Source organism: Talpa occidentalis, unplaced genomic scaffold, assembly GCF_014898055.3.
Source record: "Talpa occidentalis isolate TD23 unplaced genomic scaffold, MPIMG_talOcc4v2.1 talOcc4.10, whole genome shotgun sequence".
NCBI lineage: Eukaryota > Metazoa > Chordata > Mammalia > Eulipotyphla > Talpidae > Talpa > Talpa occidentalis.
The window spans coordinates 93,536,750-93,559,369 of record NW_023600993.1 but is presented as its reverse complement, the minus strand read 5'-3'; the positions used below and the strand labels follow the sequence as shown (position 1 = coordinate 93,559,369).

General features: G+C 59.2%; 2 protein-coding genes across 4 annotated transcripts; one reads left to right on the top strand and one right to left on the bottom strand.

The window, feature by feature from the left end:
* On the top strand, window positions 1-7,587 carry EMILIN3 (elastin microfibril interfacer 3). The gene is made up of 4 exons (XM_037498896.2): window positions 1-167; window positions 1,724-1,846; window positions 2,731-2,954; window positions 3,226-7,587. The coding sequence occupies exons 1-4, from the start codon at window positions 1-3 to the stop codon at window positions 5,007-5,009; spliced, it is 2,298 nt and encodes a 765-aa protein (XP_037354793.1). The 3' UTR covers window positions 5,010-7,587.
* Window positions 5,480-22,160, bottom strand: LPIN3 (lipin 3). Of its 3 annotated transcripts, XM_054697640.1 has the most exons (23): window positions 22,062-22,160; window positions 21,694-21,978; window positions 21,211-21,262; window positions 18,428-18,551; window positions 18,116-18,315; window positions 16,982-17,077; window positions 15,818-16,098; window positions 15,516-15,599; window positions 14,884-15,004; window positions 14,383-14,716; window positions 13,248-13,347; window positions 12,941-13,101; window positions 12,489-12,582; window positions 12,323-12,392; window positions 10,654-10,746; window positions 10,518-10,561; window positions 9,638-9,776; window positions 8,506-8,654; window positions 8,299-8,385; window positions 7,699-7,851; window positions 7,409-7,523; window positions 7,220-7,323; window positions 5,480-7,055 (listed from the first exon to the last, which is right to left on the bottom strand). In XM_054697640.1, the coding sequence occupies exons 5-23, from the start codon at window positions 18,305-18,307 to the stop codon at window positions 6,911-6,913; spliced, it is 2,562 nt and encodes an 853-aa protein (XP_054553615.1). In that variant the 5' UTR covers window positions 18,308-18,315; window positions 18,428-18,551; window positions 21,211-21,262; window positions 21,694-21,978; window positions 22,062-22,160; the 3' UTR covers window positions 5,480-6,910. The 3 variants fall into 3 exon arrangements, with proteins under 3 accessions (XP_054553615.1, XP_054553617.1, XP_037354780.1); XM_054697642.1 differs by lacking the exon at window positions 21,211-21,262; XM_037498883.1 differs by lacking the exons at window positions 21,211-21,262; window positions 21,694-21,978.
* Between the last annotated feature and the right edge of the window lie 460 nt (window positions 22,161-22,620).

Sequence of the window (22,620 nt, the reverse complement as noted above, 5' to 3'; positions counted from 1 at the left end):
ATGGGCCGCCGCCGCCTGCCGGTCTGGCTGTGCGCCGTCGCGGCGCTGCTCTCGGGGACGCAGGCCAGAGGCACCCCGTTCCCCGCGCGGCCCGCGCCGCCCGGCGCCCCCCGCTACAGCCTCTACGCGCCGGGATGGCGCCCGCGGCCGCGCCCGGGGCCGCACAAGTAAGCGCGGGCGGGGGGCGGGGGGCTGCGGGCGGGGCGCGCCGCTCCCACCTGCCCGGGCGCGCGCGGGGGCGTCGAGGCGCCGGGCACCCGAGGCCGCGGCGCGAGGGGGCGGCCCCGGCCGAACCCCCGCCGGGCTGGGCGCCCGCGCTCCGGGAGGCTGCGGGGCTGGCGAGGGAAAATGAGCCGAGGGGGCCTGGCGCGGCGGCGGGGATCCTGGCAGTGCCCGCGGAAACCTTTCCAGCGAAGTAACATTTTCCAGCTGCGCTTGTGCAAACTCGGGCGCAGCGGACCAGGTGGAGGGGCAGGAGGAGGGCAGTTGGCTCGGGGAGCACGCGGGGCGCCCCCCCCCACCCTTGCCAGCGCCGTGCCTGGGCCTCCCATCTCCCCCCTGCCCCACCAAGCCAGGTGAGAGGTGGAGCCATGCGCCCCGCGACCCGCCCCCTCTCGCGGTCAGCCTGGTGCCTGCACCCCGCTGGGAGCCCCAGCTTCTGGGCTGCAGAGCTGGTAGGGTTGCTGGGTCCTGGCCCGCGCCGCGGCTCCAGAGCGCAGTGGTAGTCTAGCCGCAGCTTCTGGCCTTCAGGAGACATGGCTGGCTAACCGGCCTGCAGGTGAGCTAAGGTTTCTGCTTGGGATGCGAGCTCAGTTTGAACTCTCTGAATTTGAGAGGTGCTAAAGGAGGAGAGGCTCGCCCACCCTGGTGACTGAGCCTGGAGCTGGGCACATCAGAGCAGGCTTCCTGGTGGAGGTGATGCAAGAAGTGATAAGGGAGTGAGGAACCTGCTTGAGGGCAGGGGTCAGAATACTGCAAGGTGGGATGCATTTCCTCAGGAATCAGGGTAGGAAGGGAAAAGTGTGGTTAATAGGCATTTGGGGGGCCTCCCTGGTGGCGCAGGGGGTTAAGACACAACCTATGAAGCTGTCCGCAGCCACTGCAGTACCAGTTCAATCCCCGGCCAGGGAGCAACCCACATGGCGCAGCAGACCTCTCCTGTCTCGCCCGCTGCTCCCCTCAGCAGTGTATTTTGTCAGTCTGCTGTTCTGTTCCCTGCTCTGTTTCTGGTGAATCCTCTCAATCCCCTCCACCTCTGGTCTGTACCCCAGTTCTTATATGCATAAATAAATAAATCTTAATGAAAAAAGGCATTTGGGCAGGAAGTTGGGATATCAGAATCCTGTAAGACCAAGAGAAGGAGTTGAGAGGTAGCAAAGTCGTTGGTGAAGGGTGGAGGTTGTGGCAAGGCCTTTGAGAGGGAATCTGGGTGGGCATCTTCTCCAGGCATGGAGGCAGAGGAGAGCCCACAGGTGGAGCAGCCACATCTGGCTCCTGGTTTAGTACAGAACTTAGCCCAGTGATCAATCCATTTGGGAAACTGGAATCAGGGGCCATCAGTAGGGCTGCCAGGGAACCAGCCTCCCGGGAACAAGAAGAAGGGACCAGAGAAAGCTAGGGATCTGGTCCCCTGCTGAGGTCCGCAGGTAGGGGATGGCGTAGGTGCCTAGGTAGGCCGGCCGTCCCGGGCTAGCTCTTCTAAGCATGCCATTCTCCCTTGCAGGGCCCTCTGTGCCTACGTGGTACACAGGAACGTGACCTGTGTCCTACAGGAGGGAACGGAGAGCTACATAAAGGCCGAGTACCGGCAGTGTGGATGGGGGCCCAAGTGCCCTGGGACAGTCACGTGAGTGCCCCTACCCCCCAACTCTGGACCCCTGGGCATGATCCCAGGCCTGCCTGTGAGCAGCAGCCAAGTCCACAAGAGGCTGTAACTCCTTGGACTCCCAAGAGCCTACCCAGCCCCCACACAACCAAATGGAGGAGGCCAGGTTGGGGTCCAGGAGCTCAAGGGAACCAGAGGAGGGTTCCTAGGGGAGAGGGCGCATGAAGCAAGGAACAACAGAGATGAAGCTGGGGGTGGGGGGGCAGGATGGGAAGGAGAGAGCAGAGGACCATAGTGACAACGGTTGATTCGAAAGGGACCCTGGGCAGACCCAGGGAGGGCTGTAGTGACCAGTGGGAGGTGTGAGGGGTGAGGGCTTGAAGCCAGATTGCTGGGGCTTAGGCCAGACAGATGGGGCTATGTGGGGACCTGTGGTATTACACACAGGTGTGATGCACAGGCCTGTACTTGGAGAAGTTCAAATGCATGTCTGAAAACAAGCCTGTTGGCTCCAATGTGTCAGTGGGTGAACAGGTACACAGCTGAACAGGTGACCCTAGAGTGGAATTTTTGATGACACTGTGAGCTAAAGGGGTCGAACTGGGCTTGAGATGTTTGAGGCTAAATCCTTTCTGGCTTTCTCCCCAAGCAGGATGGGTGGGGCTCCACCTACACCTTCCCCTGGCAAGTCTCTGAACTCTAGGGGGCCTGCCACCACCCCCACAGCCATCACCTTCACCACAGAAAAGGGAAAACCCCTGGGGGCGGTATGGATATGGAGAAACAAGACCTTTTGCAAGTGTCTAAGAGGGTTCTGAAAACCAGCCAGGGGCGAGGTCACTTGCCAGCGGGCAGGAGCCTCAGCCCACAGGTACAGTCCCGCCCTCTCCCACACCCTGGTCCAGGTACCGCACAGTGCTCAGACCCAAATACAAGGTCGGCTACAAGACAGTGACAGATCTCGCCTGGCGTTGCTGCCCGGGCCTTGCTGGAGAAGGCTGCCCTGAGCATCTCACGGACCACGGGGTGACCCCACCCCAGCTGGAGCCTGAGCCCCAGATTCCGTCAGGACAGCTGGACCCAGGCCCCAGGCCCGCTCCTTCTAGCAGAATGCTTCCCAGCCCCCACGGTGAGTCTGCCCATGGAGACCCTAGCAAGGTGATCAGGATTCTTGGGGAAGGGAAGAGAGGAAAGGGAAGGAAGGGGCTCATCCAGACTGGCTGAGCTCTGGCAGAGGAGGCATCTCATGCTGGGTGTGAGGGTGAGCCCCAGGAGCCGCTCCCAAAGCTGAGGGAGCTACGCCCAGCAAGAAGGGCAGTAGAGAGCAGAAAATCTCCCGGGTGGCCTGGCAACAGGACAAGCTGCAGGAGTCACACCCCTGGGTGTCTCTTCTTTCCCAGGAAGGAGAGGCCCGGGGCTGATAGGTGAGCGGCTGGAACGCCTGGAGGGTGATGTCCAGCGCCTGGCACAAGCATATGGTGCCCTCAGTGGCCTGGTGGCCAGCCATGAAGACCCCAACAGGATGACGGGTAGCCCCAGGGCTCCTGCTACCCCTGTAGGCTTCGGAGGCATCCCAGAGGGGTTTGTGCACCCTGGAGACAGGGCTGGAGGGCCACTTACACCTCCTCTGGATGAGATCTTGAGCAAGGTGACAGAGGTGAGCGACACACTCCAGACCAAGGTGCAGCTGCTGAACGAGGTGCACGGGCTGGCCCTGGACCACGAGGCCCACCTGCAGCGACTGCGGAAGGCTCCCCCATCTCCACTCACCTCCCTGGCACTGCTGGATGAATACGTGGACCAGCGGCTGCACAGACTCTGGGGGAGCCTCCTGGATGGCTTCGAGCAGAAGCTGCAAGATGTGCAGAGTGTGTGTGACCTGCGTGTGCAAGAGGTGCGGCAGCAGTGTGAGGAGGGCCAGGCGGCCAGCCGGAGGCTGCACCAGAGCCTGGATGGCCGGGAGCTGGCCCTGCGCCGGGAGCTGTCCCAGCTGGGTAGCCAGCTGCAGGGCCTGAGCGTGGCTGGCGGGGGCAGCTGCTGCAGCCAGGTGGCCTTGATCAGTGCCCGCGTGGACAGCCTGGAAAGGAACCTGCAGGCTGTTGAGACACAAAGGGGTCACGGCCCCCCCACCAGCGATGAGCTCACACAACTTTCCGCCGCCATGCTAGACGGGGGTGTGGATGGACTGCTCGAAGGCCTGGAGACCCTCAATGGGACGGAGAGTCGGGGGAGGGGCTGCTGCCTGGGGGTGGAGGAAGAGGGGTGGGGAGTGGGCGGCTTCACAACCACATTGGAAGAGCGCGTGCAGAACCTAGAGGAACGCTTGGTGACACTGGCCAGGGAGCTGGACCTTGACAGCACCCCCCCAGGCGGGGCAGCAGGGCCCCTTGTGCAGACAGAGCTGGCCATCTTGGAACAACGGCTCGTTTCCCTGGAGACCTCGTGCACTCCCAGCACCACCTCAGCCGTTCTGGACAATCTCGTGGCAGAGGTGAAGGCCTGGCAGGGCCGGAGCGAAGCGCTCTTACGCCAGGTGGCCAGCCACACCACCCTGCTCCAGCAGCTGAACGGCACCATGGCTGAGGTCCAGGGACAGCTGGCAGAAGCGACAGGCAGTGCACTCCAAGGCGAGATCACCCTGCTCAAGGTCAATCTGAACTCGGTAAGCAAGTCACTCACGGGCCTCAGTGACTCTGTCAGCCAGTATTCTGATGCCTTCCTGGCCGCCAACACATCCCTGGATGAGCGGGAACGCAAGGTGGAGGCCGAGGTCCATGCCATCCAGGAGCAGGTCAGCAGCCAGGGCTCGAGGCTCCGGGCTGGCAGCAGGCAGGTCCTGAGCCTGCGGGGGGAGCTGGAGCAGCTCAAGGCTGGTGTGGCCAGTGTGGCCGGAGGGCTAAGCCGCTGCCAGGACACAGCCGAGGAACTCCAGCATGTGGTGGGCCACTTTGACCAGAGGGTGGCACAGGTGGAGGGTGTGTGCGGGAGGCTGGGCCTGCTGGCTGAGGGCCTGGACAGCTTGCCCATGGAGTCACCGAGGCCCAGGGATGGCTTGTGGGGCCATGTGGACCAGCTGAATCGCACGCTGGCCCAGCATGCACAGGACATCGCCCGGCTCCGGGATGACCTGCTGCAGTGCCGGGCCCAGCTGGCTGAGCAGGTACAACGGGGGCAAGGTGACTAGGTGGGCCAGAAAGGACCCAATCCCCAGATCTCACCAACCCTGGGGACCTCACCCCAGAGCCCAAAACTTGCTTCCAGCCTCCTCTGGCCAGCGCAGGTACCACTTTAGAGGCCACCGAAGGAAGAGTCTTGGTCCAGCTCCATGTGACTGTCCCAGCCACCAAAATCCACACTCGGTGCTCTATCAACTGGACAGTTCAGGATAACGTCAAGCCAAAGACGTCACACCTGAAGGCAGGGTGGACCGGGGACCTCACAATCCCGTCTGCAGATGGCTCCAGCAGACATACCTGGACAAAGACCTGCAGGTGCAGTGACGGGTCTGTCACATCTCCCACTCCCCAGCCCCCGGGGCCTTTGGCTTCCCTCCCCGGCCGTGTGGGTTAGGTTTCTGCAGGAAGGGGGTGCCTCCTGGCATTTCCTCACTCCAGGCAGCTTCACGGATATTATTTTTCAACCAAGGAGCAGAGGTTTCCACTGCCTCACTGGTCCTTCAGGATGGAACAGAGGCACAGACTCAGCCCAGAGTACTCTTCATTCTTTTTGATCTTCCCCCAAGGTGAGAGCTTAGGCAGCTACAGAATCCCAGGGGAAGGGTTTGGGGCCAGGGGATTTGTTGATGTATCTTTTCCCCTACCTTCCCCCCAATGTTTTCAGGGCACTCTGGTATACACATGGTCTTCCCTTTCCATTTTGGGGAGTCCTCCTTGGGGTTAGGGCCTCTGTCCAGAGTGTCCCTTCTATACGTCATGGCCTGCATGAGGCCAGACCTTGGCAGGAGACTGAAGGGGAAGGGCACCTGGCCTTGATCCCAACATCCCTGCAAAGCCCCTGCCCAGCCAGGATGTTCTGGAAATAGAAACTCAGGTACAACATCACCACGGGTCAGCCTGGAAACTGCCTGCGCAGTCCCCAGACCCATCTCTGCTGAGGATCCAGCCTCAGTTTCCCCCACAGCAGCATGTGGGTCCCTGTAGTCCTGCCTTCTGGTTGCTTGACATGTGGTATTCTGCCCTCCACTGTGGTGCTGTTGGGGGAGGGCAGCCCTGGATTAAAGCTTTTGACTCATCTAAGGACATTTTCTTTGCCAAAGACAGGAGGAGGGAAGGCTGGGAGGGGATCAGTCCCAATTCCACAGTTTTTGGGGCAAAAGCCTACTCAGCCATGTGGGCTAAAGCTGGGGAGGGTGGCAGACAGGCCCCCACATGTCCTCGCAGGGTTGGAGCTGTATCCCCAGGGAGGTGCAGAGAGGACGAAGGGCAGTGGGTGGGTGCACCATGGTCCATCGGGAGCCCTACTCCCTTGGACCTTGCCCTGGCTTGGAATTCCCTAATGCCAGAGGGGCTCTGGAGGACTGGGGGTGGGCGTACAGCATGAACTGAGATGCCAGGGCACCCACAAGGGAGAGCAGTGCTGTCTGGCAGGTAGAGGCCAGGGCTATGTTAGGGTCTAACTTCAGAGGGTGTGGCCCAGACCCCCAGAGAGGGTGGGGGGACATTGTACTCCTCCCAGATGCTGCTCAATTCCTCTCTGTTGCTGCCCCACCCCTTCCCTGTACGGAGGGGCCTTGAGTCTCAGTGGGGCCTCCTTTATCTCTGTCCTGTGGCGAGTTGAACCAAGGTCCCAGGATGGCAGGGACAGAGGTGTCAAGGGCAGGGAGAACCCTGCAAAGGCTCAGGTGACAATCATTTAATTGCCGCAGGGCAAGACCAAGCTGAGGCCTGGAGCAGCTGCCCCACCCCTCCAGCTCAGCTGGCAGAGGCAGGACGGCTGGGGGGAGGTGTCTGGCCACCAACAGGCCCACAGCCCCCTGCTCCCTTTTGGGGTTGGTTTTGTGGATTCTACCCACTATACTCAGTCACTTCTGGGCCAGGCCAGGGAAGAGGGGCAGGCGGGGCTGGTTCAGGTCAGAGCGTCAAGGTCCACCATGGCCAGCGGCTCCCGCCAGTAGCAGAAGTTGCTGTATTCAGGATTGGCCAGGTCTGTGCTGGGGCCACGGGCCACTGGCGGGAAGAGGAGCTCCACCACCTCACCGAGCCGCTCGTACCTGTGGGCAGAATGGGATGGAGTGAGCCTGAGCTGCCGCCAGGCCACACCCTCTGCTCTATCAGGAGACTCTGAGTCCTGTCTGGGGGCGCCGAGCAAGGGAGGGAGTCCCGTGTGGAGAGGCTGGGCATGGGGCCGCGGACACGTGGCAGGGTGTGGCCTCACGTGGACTTGTGGTTCTTCATGAGCTCCTGGATAAGCTCTCCCCGGGGATTGACTGTGAAGATGCGCGATTCAGGTAGGCCCACCTGCCGGTAGGCGATGACATCCTAGAGCACAAAAAAGGAGGGTGGGTGAAACACACCACCGGAGGAGGGCAGGAGCTGGCCCAGTCACAGGGAGGGGCACACTCACGTTGGGCCGGTTCCCGAAGGCGGCGTAGAAGGGCTGTCCGTGGGGCAGAAACAGCTGTTGGATGTCACTCAGGCAGGCGATCTTGAACACCTCTGGTTTCTTCTCAATCACCTCCCTGGGGTAGCCAGGGCCATGGGCCAGGAGAGGGTTAGAGGGAGGGGTAGCAACCAGAAGATGCCAGGGTCAGGCATCTGTCCCAGCCTGCAGCTGGCCTGGCCTCGCAGTGGCCCCCTGGCACCTCCCCCGCACCTCCCGGGGGCTGTGGGCTTGCCTTGTATATGAGTGGTTACCTGTGCAGGGCGGAGAAGAGGCTGCTGGGAGACAGCAGAATGGGGCCCTTGGGGAGGCCACAGCCCCGCTCGCTCACCCACCGCAGGTACCCCTTGGTGAGGTCAGCCATGCCGATGGCCCGAGCCGAGCAGTACAGGAACTTGTACCCATTTCTGCAAGAGGTGCGGGGGACACCAGAGGTGGTGCAGAGACATTGGAGATCAGCCATCCCCCATTCTGCCCTGCTGGCTTCAGCCAGCTCTGCCCAACCCTGAACGTGGCCTTCAAACCCAGAGGCCTTTGCAGGGAGGCAACCTGGGGAGAAGAGCAGGGCCAGGCCTGAGAGTGGTGGCCTCAGTAGCTGTCCCAGTGACGGATGAGGGCTCTGGCCAGTCTACAGGTTCCCTAAGAGCATGAACCTCAGAGCCAGACTGGGACCTTAGCCCCAGGGGACGTGTGCCAGAGAACCAAGGACCACTAGTAGGTCTCAGTGCTGCGGGACCTGTCCAGGCCCTTCCTTTGTGGCCCTGCTGCTGCCCAAGCCTGACTTCCCAGGGCAGAGCTGAGACATGCTCCCAACCCCTCCCTGAGACCCTGGGCAGCCCCGTCCAGACACTCACAGGTGAATTTTGTGGTAGAGGCTGGTGATGCCCTGGTGTGTCCAGTCTTTCCCCAGCTGGGGCAGAATGTGGCCCAGGGCGTCCGACCTAGAGCCACAGAAAGGGTCACTCCCAGGCAGCCCCCAGCCCCAGGATGGCCCACTGGGATGGAAGGGGAGGGAGGCGAGTCTCCAGGTGCCCCCACCTGTCCCCCCCATGGGGCCTCACTTGGTGATGGTGCCGTCGATGTCTGAGATGACCACCTTGTCGTCCCATTTCCACAGGTAGATGGTGGCCTTGCAGCGGCAGGTGCCCTGGTACTGAGTGGTCACACTGAAGACCACATCGTTGGCGCCTTCTTGCAGGTTCAGGCGCCGCTGGGAGCCAGGTAAAGGGGGAAGCTGTGACCTGCCACAGCCAGTGCTGTCCACCCCATTCCCATTCCAAAATGTGGTCCACAGGCGTCTCATTCTCTTCTCCCCCCCAACTCCAGAGCCTCCCTGAATTTAGAGAGAGCCACGTGCACACATCCATGTGGGCGGGGTGGCCTTGAAGACACGAAGGAGTGCGGGGGCCAGCCTGTGGCACAGGAGCCCACCCCCTCGTGCTCCTTGGGGATCGAGCTCACAGACCAGGCCGAGCCCGTGAGCCTTGCCCAGGTTCCTCAGGTCAGCCCCAAGGTTGCCTTGGCCTTGGGCAGGGAGAAACCCCATTCAATGACAGGATCCTGCTGGGATCTTCACAGACAGCCCCCCACCAGGGGCGGGGGTACCTGTGACGTCCCCCCAGAGAGAGACCTAGCCCTGTCCTTGTTCCACAGAGGGCAGGCCTCAGTCACGGCCGGTGACCTTGGCTTCCAGACCCCGACCAGCCCGAGATGGGTGTGAGCCCCTGCTGCCACAGCCTGTACCAGGCTGGCCCGAGCCTCTGGGCACCTTTCTGATCGGGAAGAACAAATCTGCGGGGCCACTAGCCCTGAGGGTGAGGATATGACCCACAGGCCTGGGGTTGCCAAAATCTGAGGGACTATCATCAGTATTTAGTCCCTTCACTGTGGCTTCCAGGGGCAGACCCAGAGTCAGCCGGCCCACGGCAGGTGGATGTGTTAAGGGGACACAGTGCCTTTCATGTGAGGGCATCCAAGATGTGGGCCGGCAGGTAGAGAATACAGGCCTCCTGCCCTGGAGGTATTAGAGCAGAGGCTGGCAAGGAGGCTGCCCAGTGGGTGGATTCTGGGCTTTGGTGAATGTGTCTCGGCTGGGCCTGACGGACTCAGGAGGATGCTCTTGGCCCCCTCCTCCCCCAGCCCAGGCACACTTAGGAGCGGGTCACACACAGGCGCACGTGTGTGCACACTTACAATCTGATCTGAGGAGAGGCGAAGGGACTTCTTGAAGGCAGGAGTATAGACTGGAGAGGAGGGCGGCGGGCAGGGGGCCTCGAGGATCACAGGGCTGTCTGGGGCGTCGTCCTCGCTGCTCAGGACCTCGGTCTTCTCCCTGTGGGCATCTTGCCTCAGGCCACTTCCCCCAGCTGAAGGCCCTTCACTCCCAGCAGATGCTCTGCCCTCAGCCCAGGAGCCCTCAGAGACTACCCAGGGGATCAGAAACTCCTCCCTCTAGATGCCACCTGTTTTGGGGGAGGTGGCAGACAGGCGGGTGCAGGCCTGGCAGCTATACCCAGGAAGTGACAGCAGAAAGGAATGGATGAGACCAGGGGCTCCCAGTGCTCGGCACTCGGCACAGTGGGGTGCTAGGCCCTGCCAGGGAGGTTTATTCCCAAGCCACCTGCTTTGGCTTCAGTCAGCCAGTCCTTGACCATCACCCCCCTGCCAACCTTGGGCCTTGTGAGTCATGCCACAAGGATGACATGGATGAAAAACAGGATGAAAAGCATGAAACATGAAAAACAGGATGCAAGGATGCTGGCCCCTGGTGGAGAGGGAGGCCCCATTCCTTAGTAGGGTGGCCTTGTCTGGGCCAGGAGTCTGGACACCCCGTCTGCTCTGCCACTTCCTACTGTGGGAGCTTTGCTGTATTTCTAGTCTCAGTTTTCCCTCCTGTAAAGTGGGGACATTTCTCAGAGAAAAAAGTAGAAGTGGCTGGAAAATGACAACCACGGCTGGGGGAGGGGTGCTGGCTCTACCCCTGCCCACCCTCTGCCCTGTCCACCCTCACCCTGATGCCACCCCCGCTCCCCAATCCAGTTGCAGCTGCAGGGCCCCAGCCAAATTCACTCACCCCCGCTGATCCTGGGCTGTGCTTTTCTCCCTCTGGGTACTGCGCTGTGGGAAGAGCATCCATCCAGTGAACCCCACTTCCTGCTGGCCCTATTTCCTGCCTGTGCTGGCCCCACCCTGTGGCCTTGACCACCCACCTCCTCCACTGGGAAGTCCCTGCGTCGCCAAGAAAACCACCACCGCCCACTCTTCCGGGGCATCTTCTCCTTCTCCAGCTTGTCCAGGGTGTTCTGTGGGCAGATGAAGACCATAGTATTTCCCCCGACATCACAGAAACCCACCTTATTTTGCCCTTGTATTGAGAATCTGGGGCTCATGAGAGAGCCAATTGCTGTCAATAGCTGAGGGCTGAGGAAGGCTGCCCGCTCCTATTCTGGGGTTCTGAGCAATGCTTTATAGGGCCAAGCACAGGAGACCAAGGGACATTCCCACACACCCTCACTCCACCCCAGTCCATACCCCCTAGCTCTAGCTTAGCCTCAGCCTGGCCTCCAAATCTTGTGCATCAGTGTCCCTACTAGAGTAGCTGAAAGCAGTGCTCTGGGAGTCGAGCAAGATCTAGCGCTCCCTGCATGATGCCACCAAGTAGCAGCAGGAAGCACAGCCTATAGGCAGAACTCCCTTCAACCTCCAAGGCCATGGTCAGTGATTCTCTCTCTATATATATGCTAACATCACTGTCTGGAGGGGGTTCCATGACCTTGTGAAAATGCAGATTAGATTGATCTCAGCTGACCATAGGGAGAGCCCAGGCCAAGGCTCACGTGGGAGACACATCAGTTTCCTACAAATACAGAATGAAGGACCCAGGTCAAGAGGATATGGGCTGGGGGGCTACATCTACTGGGCGACCACTTGGGCTGGGAACAGGTTGCAGGAGTCTTCCAGGGGTCTCAGGTGGTGGGTCTGTCTGTGTAAGGTGAGGAAAACCAAGCAGGAGAGTGGCCTTCTTCCTTCCCATGAGCCCTGGGTCCAGAGCTGAGCGTCATCAAAGGGAGGCACCAGCTGTCAGCATCTGGTTAGTGATGTTCTTTGAGCAAGCCAGAATCCAGAACAATGGGCCAGGGCGGGGCAGCACATGGGCGGCTCCCAGAAGGTAGAAGGGGCAGATGCAAGTCAGTATGGGTGGAGGGGGTGGGAGGGGATAAAGAGGCTGGGTTCCTTCCAACCTTTGAGCATTTGCATATGCTGTTCCCTGCCCCTCAGCTGCTTAAAGCCTAGTGCTCCTTCAGATATCTGCCCAGTGGGTGCTTGCTCAGCAGACCCCCTCCTGTGGGCTCTCAAATCATCGCAGTCCTCTCCTCCCAATACTCACAGTTGATTTTTGTATTTATTTGGTTAAGTCTGTGATAAACTGTCTTCCTATGGAGACATAACTATTCCCAGCCTATGCCCAGCACACAGTAGGTATTCAACAAATGCGTGCTGAGAAAGCCAGCGAACATCCATAGCCTAGCCTGGAGGGGTAATCAGGGTCAGGTGAGAAGTGGAACCCCTGTCTTCTAGATCCCAAACCTCTGACTGAAGGCATGTCCCCTGTAGAAAGTTTATCCTTCTCTGGTTTGATCTCAGCTCTAAAGTCCAAATCCAACATGATCCAGCCATGACAGGAAACCAGGGAGTGTTTAGCTGTCTACACAGCAAGGGACAGGACTTCAGGGGACCTCGGTCTCCTCTCCCAGAGTGAGTCTTGCAGCCAGTCAGCCGCCTGCCCATCTCTGCCCACCTTCCACTTCCAGGTGAGACCCCTCTCCCCTGAGGCTCTGACAGTTTCCCCAGGAGGTCCACTGCTGCGCTCACCATTACCTTGGGCAAGTTTTTCTGGAAGGCTTGCAGGGAGAGGATCATGGGGGCAGCTACAGCCCAGTTATAATGCCTGGGGAAACAGGACAGGGTGTCGTGGGGCAGCAGTCACTGCAGGGGCAGGAGGGCAGGCTGACCTGGGGGTGCCACAGCCCAGCCCAGCACTCACTTCTCATTGACTTTGATCACCAGGTTTGGGTCATCCAGGAGGCCAGGGTTTTTGCTGAGATCCTGGTAGGAGACGATGTGCTGGTTGAATTTCTCTGGGCACAGAGGCAGAGAGCGAGGGTGAGGTTGGCCTATTCCACTGCGCCAGCTCCTCCTGGCGCCCTGCACTCTTCTGCTCAGGCTTCCCAAAGGTGGGTCCGTGACCTAGCGGTGCTCCCCCGACCTGTGCTTTGCACCTCTGTCCCACCCCAGGCACTGGCGAGTGAGGATTCACAGGCAAGTCACAGCGCAGCCTCAAGCATGGCTCCACAGGACCTCAGGAGTGCCCTGCCCTGCTGGTTGAGTGTGGGCTCCACAGAGCTGCCCAGCGCAGCCCGGGGGTCTTCTCTGACTCTCCTTGCACCCTGCGCTCACCGCCAATCCTCAGAAGGGTGGGGCCGTGGTGGCTCATACCTAGGGAGATGTTCCTGCTGTCAGCCAGTCCTCCACAGAGGGACAGTACTATTTTGTCCGGGGTGTCTGAAGTATGTTCTGGCTCCTGTTCGGGGATGGGGTCCCCCAGGGTCTTCTGGTTGCCGGGTTCACTCCACCTCCTGACCCCCAGCCCACAGTCACTGGGGGCAAAGAGGCCCCACAGTGTCATGAATATTAAGGGGGCTGGTGGGGGGGTACCCATCCCAGGCTCTTGATAGCCGACGCCCATCCCCCCTCAGAGGCCCCAATCCCAAGACAGACTGACTGGCCCCCAGAACCCAGGCACCTCTGGGGGAAGTAAAGGGCTGCATTCTCGGAGTCCAGCGAGGGTAGGTCATCCAGGTAGATGTCACTGGGGCCCAGGTGCTGGCTTCTCTTTAGGGAGCCTGAGACCAAAGAAGACACCTGTAGACCTGACATGTGCTCAGTACTGTGAGCGCTACGTGTTCCCCTCGCCGTTGGCTGACCTAAGGCAGTGCCGTCCAGCTGAACTTTCTGTAACGACAGACACGCCCTGTGTCCACGCTGTCCGAGCTGGTAGCCACTGGCCATATCTGGCTATTGAGCACATGTGGACACAGGTGCTGTGACAGAGATTAGTTGATTTTAATTTTATTTTTTTTTAATTTTTAAAATTTTTTGAAGATTTTTTTTTTTTATTTATACAATAGCTAGGGTACAGGCCAGAGGCATGGGAGGGTGAAAGAATTTACCAGAGACAGAGTGGGGAGCAGAACAGGCAGACAACCGAAAGCACTGCCGAGGGGAGCAGCAGGTGAGACAGGAGAGGTCTGCCGTGCCATGTGGGAATCTCCCTGGCTGGTCGGGAATTGAACCCGCGCTGCAGAGGCTGTGGACAGCTTCACAGCGCTGTGCTCAACCTGCTGCACCACCAAGAGGCCCTGATTTTAATTTTAAACAGGCATATAGAGCTGGTGATCACTGAGGTGGACATACATGTCTAGTACTGAGCCAGCCTCTGCTCATCTCTGTTTTCTCTCTCAGCCCTGTCCCCTGCCTCACTCAAGACAGGCCAGCTCAGTTCCTAGAACATGAACCCTCTCTCCCTCCTCATGGCCTTGACACATGCGGTTCCCTCTGCCTAGAATTCTCTTCCCCTGATCTCCACCTGGCCAGATCTTTGTTGTCCGCATCTCAGCTCAAACATCACCCGCTCAGAGTAGCCATGTGATTCAAACAGGCCCCATCCCAGCCAATGACTCTGTCCCATATGGCCCAGGGGATGCTCTTCCAGTTGATGCATGTCTGCCCACTGGACTGTGAACCCCATGATGGCTGGTGCCAACACAGTGCCCGGCACATAGTAAGTGCTCAAAATGTGCTTGAAGGTCCAGAGTCCATTTACCCCAGGGGATAAACTGAGGCCAGAGATGCTATGAGAGGGTCCAACCAACACTCACCTTTCCTTCTGGACACCCCCTCTGTGGGGACAGGGATGTCCAGAGTGGTCCAGCTCCATGACTTCAAGGCAGGAGGGGGGTGCATATCCCTGGAGCTCTGAGTCCTGGTTTCCAGTCTTTCAGGGACCCGGGGACAGTGGCCCTCCAGAGCAGGAGTCTCTGTTTTAAGCTGAAGAAGGTCAGTGCCAGTCCCTGTTTGCAGGGTTGGGGGCCCTGAAGGACCCACACCAGCTCCAGCGGCAGGAGGGGAGCAGGACTCTCCCTGGCAAGGAGAGGCTGCCCCAAGGTGGTCATCCAGGAGCACTGAGGACTCGGGTCGCTCGGCTTTAGCCACCTTCAATCAAAGAAATAGGAGAAGATATAGGCTGTGCAGGGCTGGCTCCCACACCCCACAAGGCCTTAGGGGGATGACCCACATCTCAGTAACTCCAAACCTAGACAGCAGGGGGTGCCACAGAGCCACTGACAGGTAGGAATGGGGACTGAGGTGGAGGAACTCACCTTAGGGAGCCTCCCCCAGGCCCACTGCATGTGGGACTCAGCTCTCAGGGGGCTGGGCTCAGGGGTCCTCAGCTCCAGCTCTGAGTCGCTCTTAGGGGAGGTTAGCTCACTGGACGAGAGGCTGCAGGAAACAAGAATTAGAGGCTCCCAAGCCAGCCTGCCATCCCCTGCTGCCTGCTCCAGCCTGGGGGTATTTGTGACATATATTAACGCTTATGTTGCGGCTACACTATAAAAAGAACATGTAAGAGATAAAAAATGCATAAATATATATAAAGAACTCTGACAAATCAACAATAAGAAGGCAATTCAGAAAAAACAAAAACAGGCAAGGCTGAGACTGCTTAATGGTACAGGGTTTCCACGGGGTGATGAAAAAGTTCTGGAACTAGATCATAGTGAATATACTTGATGCCACCAAACTCTGCATTTTAAAATGGTTAGAGTGGTAGATTTTACGTCGTTGTGTGTATTTTACCATAGTAAAAAATATGGGCAGAAAACTCGAACACTTTACAAAGGAGCTACACAAATATGTTTCATGGTGTTAGTCATCAGAAAAAAGTAAATGGAAACCACTCTGAGGCCTTGGCCTGCTTGAGTCCCCGCCTGCTGTCCACCTGGATTCTCACCTGGCTTGGGGAGGCCACTCGCCATCCGAGTAGGGGTAGATGTCTTTGGGCTGTGGTGAGGGCTCGCCGTCTGGCTGGATGCTGCTGAGGGGCCACAGGGACATAAACGGTCACTGAGAGGGCAGGGCACCCCGGGCAGGGCATGGAGTGGACAGACTGGGCAGAGGTGGCACCAGCATGACCTGGACAGCTGGGTTCAGGGAGGTGGAAGCCCAGAGAGGTCAAGGCCCCTGCCCAGGTTCCCATAGCATCAGCAGAGGGAACTTTGACCCCAGGGGCATCCCCACTCCCCCGACCCCCACCTGGTCCCCGAACTCCTCGGGGCCTCTGGACTTGGCCTTTCTAGCAGGGACGGGTCATTCTCAGCGCCGGCCTCCAGCTCCTCTGAGCTAGAATCAGTTGCTACGGCGTCTTCCTTCCGCCTGAGTTTCCTCCTGCGGAGCCTCTTCTTCCGCCCCATGTTGGTGGTGCCCGCAGTGACCACTTCTGGCTCGCTGGCTGTGCCCATTTGGGAGTCTGAGGGGAACCCAGACAGGCCCCCCCAAGGGATGGGTGAGGTGCACAGACGGGGAGGCACGTGTTCCTGTGGAGCAGACCAGGGCAGGCTTAGGGGGTTACAGCTGGGGTGAGGGGAGGTGACCTCACAACAGTCATCCTGAGCACTGAGTCCCAAGCCCTGGAGTGCACTCATCTGGGGTCAGGAACACAGGTGTAGAGACTGGACAGAGGTGGTACCAGCATGACCTTGCCACTGCTGCTAGCCTCAGAGATCCCTAATAAATAAAGCAACCCCAAGCCCAGTGGCTGCATGTGCCCCAAGAAGCCCAGGGTGCCCCATGATACACACCGTCCAGAAAGAAAGCATGCACTTCCCCTTTAAGACTCAACCAGGTGTCACCTGGTTCAAAGAGGCTGCCCTGACTGTCCCCAGCTGAGTTCCAACCCCCTTTGGTGCAACAACAGATCCATCTTCTATTGTTTACACGCCTGTCCCCCAGGTTAGTCTGGGAACCTTCCCTAAAAGCAGGGGTCATCCCCCAAGTGAGTCCACTGCACAGTGTCTAGCATATAGTAGGGGCTCAATTAAAGTTTGTTAAGCTCAAGCAGTTGAAAAACTTCTGCCTCCCTTCTGCAAACACCCCCTCTCTTCACCCCTACCCACACACTTCCAAGGTCCAGCTGTGCACTGACCAAGCCCATCTCCTAGCCATTCATCAGCACCCTCCTCTGTCCAGGGTGCCCAGGAAGGCTCCTTTTCACCCTCTGGGGTCCAGCTGTAATGTCCTCTTCTGAGAAATCTTCCTAGAAGTGAAGTCCGCCTCCCTGCCCTCCCCAGCTCTGCACATGGCTCCTCCAGAAGGATCCTCCCAGCATCATATCCCCAGATGGGCACTCCCAGGGGCGGGACAGGGACATCTCAAGACCGTGCCCAGGAAGGGGTGGGGCAGTGCCAGCCAGGAACTTACCTCATCATTCTCTAGCTCCTGAACGAAGAAGGCCTCTCCACTGTCCCCCAGCTTCATGTGCAAGTCGACCGGCTCCCCGTTGATCTCGATGTCCACCTATGACAGGGGGTAAAGGTCCCACCTTTGACCCTCATACCCAGGCTCCAGTCCAGTGGCCTCCCAAGCTGGTCTTGGAGACCCCGAGGGCCACACTTGCTGAGACTCTTTCCCCCAGACCTTGGTGTGCCCAGTGCTCCCCACATGGAGGGTCTCTGCTTGCTCCCCTTTCTCCGAAAGGCACCTCCGGGCTCTCCTTGACAGGCTGCCCACATTCTCTGGGCTCTGTTGCATGCATCACTCCCTCTGTATCCCTGAGTATGCCTTGGTTTCTGTGCGTGACACACAGGTGACTGTCCCCGGAAAGTGCCCGGACTGAGCACCTAAGCAGTGGTAAGAAGGACCATTTCTTAGAGATTCTATGGAGATGTACATAGATTCTCTCCTTTATCTCCACTGACACCCCTGCAGTAAATCCTGCCTTTCGCTCCACGTGGTAGATGAGGAGACTGAGGCTTGGAGGGATGAAGGAATTTGCAGGGAAGTGGCCAGGTAAGATCATGACCAGTCTGAGTCGCTTCCCTCCCCCAAGCCCTTAACCACTGAGCCACACTGTCTCCTACCAGTACACTTTCCTACTAGGATTCCAGAAAGTTCAGTCACCCCCACATGGAAGGGATGTATTCACACAGCAGACCCTGGTGTGAACTGTCACGTTCACCTGAGCCCAGGGAAGACAGCACAGCTTTACTAAGGGAGAGGAACTGACCTTTGAGTGGCACCCACATACCTGGCCCGGGGATGGTTACTAGCTCCTATTTAATTCTCTCAAATCCTCCCACCCTCCCCAGGCAGAGGAGAACATATCCACCGTGCAGGTGAAGTGACTTGCCAAGAACGCACAGGTGAGGTCTCAGTAAGCTGGAGACAAGGGTGACCGTGGTGCTTGGGACTGTCTACTGCTGCTTCCAGGGGAGAGTGGGGACCTGCTCAGAGCAAACTCCCAAACCAACCCATGAAAACACAAAAGAAGGGGCGCCTCGGCCCTCTCCTGGGAATCATGCCTACCCAGTGACCCCTCCGCTGGCCAGTACTCACCACCTTCTCCCGGGAGCGCAGGACGCCCAGCTTCCCGAAGCGCACGTGGAAGGGCGAGCAGCGGAAGGAGCCGTCCACCTGCTTCACCACTAGCACGTCGATGCCGCCGCTCAGGGTGGCCGGGTTCAGGCCCCGGTACAGCTCCTTCACCGTGCCAAACACGGTCTCCGCCAGCTGCCCCACGTAGTTCATGGCTGGTGCTGGGAAAAGACGGTGCTGCCACTGGATCCAAGGCCTGGTCCTCTCCTGTCCAGGGGAGGCTCCGCCGTGGGACCCCCAGACCCCAGTTATGGTGTGTCCCCTCTGGGGTACCTTTGCGGAGGGCAGCAATCACGTGATGGGAGGTGCGTGCAACGTGGGTCTAGCCCCGGTTCATCCGCTGACACGCTGTGAGACACTTGAACAGCCACCCTTCTCCAAAGGCCAATCCCCACATCTGTCAGACAAGGGCACAGCGTAAGGTAATGGGGAACCTTGTGCCTCTAACGCCGTGAGTAATGATTGACCGCGGTGCCCTGTGGCAGGGCTCATTACATCCTCACCACAACCTGCGTGGCTCGCCGAGCAGGTGTAATTCCTGTTTGTTATTATTCCTGTTTACAGACAAGCCAAGAGAGGCTCAGGCAGGTGGAGTGATGTACCCAGGATCTCCAGCCAATATGGAGAGAAGGCAGGATTTGAACCCAAGCCCATGTGGTTGCAGAACCCTTGGTGTGAACCACTGGGACAGCCTAATTGTGGGAGCAGGAGGGGCTAAGCACCCCTTGCTGGGGTGCAACAGTTGCGGGGGGCAGCCTGATGATTTTTCAGGCCCTAAACCTGCTGGGAAACCAGCAACAGCTATGAAAGCTGATCTCTTCCCAGAAGTGGGGGGTCTCAGTTTTTCATCTGAGAAATGGGTTCAGCTGTCTTGTCTTTGGTCCTAGGAATTGAAAGGGTCGCTCCTGCGCCATCATGGCAGACTTGTAGGAACCCACAATAAGAGGGGGCATACCAGCTACCGAAGGCTCTGCCTAGGTCTATTCCTGGGGTTAGATGCTCTAAGCAGGGCATCCCCTATAAGAAATGGAGGGAATCCCCAGTTTCAAGCCCCAAACTCCTTCCCATTTTCCCAGAAGCCCATCCATGACCCACAGCCTGACTCCAGGGCTATAGTTCTCACCCCTCAGCTGGCCCCACATTCAGCCCTGGGCTGGCCGCTGGCCCATTGAGGCTCTCCTCCTTCCCCCAACCAGACCGGTCGCTCCAGCTCTCCCACACCAGCACACCGGGCAGGGCTGGGCGAGCCGGAAGCAGGAGGTTGTGGCAGTCTCGGAGTAAAACCAGCGTCATAATGAGAGCCGCCTCCACGCTGGCATGGTGCCCAGCTCCCCACCAGCTTCAGCCCTTCCCTGCTGGAGGCCAGTGGCCTCTGCCTCTCTGACTACCAGGCTGCAGGCTGTACACCTCCGAGGTACTTCTCTCTCTCAGACCCTGCATCAAAGCCCTAGAGGACTGCCTGCCATGCCAGACCACACCTCGAAGAAGTTACAGGAGTTCCGAACCCTGTTAAGGCTATTTGGCCAGAGATGGGGGAAGGGCGCAGGCCCACAGCCTGTTTTCCTGACTCCTTTCATTCCGGGGTCCCCAAGCCACACCGCAAAGGGGGCAGCCTGGTCCAAGCTCACCTCTCTAGCCCTGTGATGCCTTGCCATGCAAAATGGGGTCCAGCCCAGAGGTATCAGAGACACGTAGCACCTCAAGCCCCACTCAGCCTCACAAATCAGCATCTGCATTTAACAAAAGTCCAGGAGAGACTTTTGCCCACCAGTGCTTGAGAACAGCCCTCCTCGGTGTGCACCGACCAGGGTCCACTCTGCAAGGGCCGTGATGCCCCGGCCCCAGAGAGCATTTCCCAGAGGCAGTAGATTCTTCTGGCATATGTCAGCATGGCACAAATATAGGGTACGATGAGAATTGCTAAAATAAAAATATGGGATACAACGAAGCTCTTTGAACCCATGAAACATCACTCAAATTCAATACACAGTTTATCTGCCAGGGGCCTAGATGTGCAAGGTGACACTGCCTCTTAGGTTTCTTCCTATCTGACACCAAGTTCAGTGACTGGAAGGTTGGAAGTCAGATAAACTGACAAGGACAGACATATGGTGGCAGGCCGCTAGACCACAGTGCCCAGGAAAAGAGGGGAGGACTCTGGCCAGCAGGATGGGGGTGGGGACTGATTAGCTGGAGGCCCAAGTCTGAGCTGCATGCGCTGCTCAGCTCAAAGAGCTGCGAGAGGGAGGGAGGGGCTCAGCGTGACCTAGTGCTGGATAATTCTTTGTTGTGAGGGAGGATTGTCGGGTGTTTAGCAGCACTCTGGGTCAACACTCGTTAGAGCTGTGACAACCAGTTTGTCTCCAAATATTGTCAAGTGTCTCCTGGGAGACAAAAGTGCCCTCAAATTGAGGGCCACTGAGGTAGGCAGAAGAGATGAATGGCAGATGGCACCCAAGGGACACTTGGTTCCTACTCTAAGCCACCCACAAATATCTCAATTTCCCCTTCTATGAAACATGGCCTCCATTTTTCAGACCCTTCTCAGCTCTGACATCATGGCAGCCTAGGAGTCATTCCTTTCCTTATTCCCCCAGTGCACAAGCAGGTGCCCACCACAGCTGTCTGCTCAGCATTTAAGGGGACTCCTGAGAGGCATGCCTGGGCCACACCTCTCTACCCACACCTGGGCCACACCTCTCTCCCTGAAGGCCCCTCCCCTCCCTGGGACCTGGCTCTGCCTCCGTGGCCTCCAGACAGAGGAGAGGGTTGCTGGCTCCCCTACACCACCCTTCACCCTCAAACTAACATGTCTAAAATCAGTCACTTCATCTTCCCCCAGGGGACCTCAGTCAGCAGAATACTTCTCAGGATTCAGGGGGCCCCTCTGTCCCAAGCCCTCTAAATCCTCTCCCCCAATTTCCTCTTCATCTAGCGCTTCCTTTTTTCCTCCTGCAGCCCTAGGTCAAGGCTTTATTACTGGACACTCAGATCACGGGTGGTACAAGGCACTGAGGGGAAGGCTCTCGACAGTCTATCCTCTGCCACTTACTTACTGGCTGTGCCCAGGGCAAGTCACTTCGCCTCTCTGAGCCGTCCTTCCAGCCCCTGAAATGGGGACCACAGAAGGGATGCGTGAGTGACTGCGGAGCTAATTCGTGCAAAGCACCAGCACACCATGACTGCCACACGCACCACCTGCAGCATCAGCATCTGTGTTGGCATTGTGACAGCCACAGGCTGTGGGTGCTACAGGTCCCACTGATGCACTGCCACTGCCCACAGTTGAGAAAGGCTAGTCTCCCTAGCTCAGCACTCCTAACTGCAAGATGGTGGCCCCTCTAGCTGCCAAGCGAGTAGGGGAGCCTCAGTCAGGCCTCATGGGGCGCCCAGGCCTCAGCACCCACTCTGGGAACATCCGCCCAGCTCGGCCCCACCACAAGGCAGCCAGAATGAGCGGCCCTGGGTCTGAGTTCTCAACCCTTCTGGACTCCCAGATTTAGGGAAGTGTGGGGGTGCACCTCCAAATAAGCACTCACTCGGGCCTTCACAGCAAAGCCTCAGCCCTGCCAGTCTCAGAGCCGCCGGGCAAGGGTCAGGTCAGGTCCCGTGCAGCAACTGGGGGTCCTCAGGACCAGGAGGGTGGGCTCCCCGCCCAGGGTCACACAGCCGGCGGGGGTGAGGCTAGGCCAGCGCCCCCTGGGGGGTTGCGATCTTGTCCTCCCCGATGCCACACGCTGGGTGTCCCGGCTCCCCGCCTCCGTGGCCAGCGGGGGTAAGCGCGCGCCCGACCCCCCTTCCGATGGCCAGAGACGGACTCCGACCTGCGGACAGAGGGAATGAGGTTCCGACGGCAGGACAGACCGGCGGGAAGGGGGTGCCTCTCTTCCGCCCGGGGTCGGCCTACCTGGGGAACTGCCCCCTGGACCTCCGGGACCCGGAGGTGCCGCCTCTCCCGAGCGCGCGGAGCCACAGGTAAGTGGCCCCGGCCCGGCACGCGCGGGGCGCTTCCTGCCCCTCCAGGACCCGGGGCGACCCCGGCTCCGCCCCTTCCAGGAGCCCCGCGCCGCCGCCTCGGGCCCCAATCCGTCCAGGCTCCGCCCCCCGAGAGGGCCGGCCCCGAGCCGGTGCCCACGCCCAAGGGCGCCCTTTCACCTATCGAGGCTGGGGCGGAGCCAGGGTGAGGCCCCGCCCCGCGCGCCCCACCCAGCCCCCTCCTGCTCCCCGGTCCCGGGGGCGACCCGACGCCACGCCCGGGTGGCCTGCCACCTCTCCACGCCCAGGCGCGGCGCGAACCGGGGCTTTTCGAAACGGGAAGGCTGATTTCCTTGCAGGCTTTGCTTCCAGCTCGCGGTGTGACCTAAGGAAATTCTTCCCCAGGCTGAGCCTGATCTCTGTCTCGCCCAAGGAGATAGCCAGCCACCTGCGAGGACAGGATGTGACTTTGTAAAGCACCTGGCGCTCAA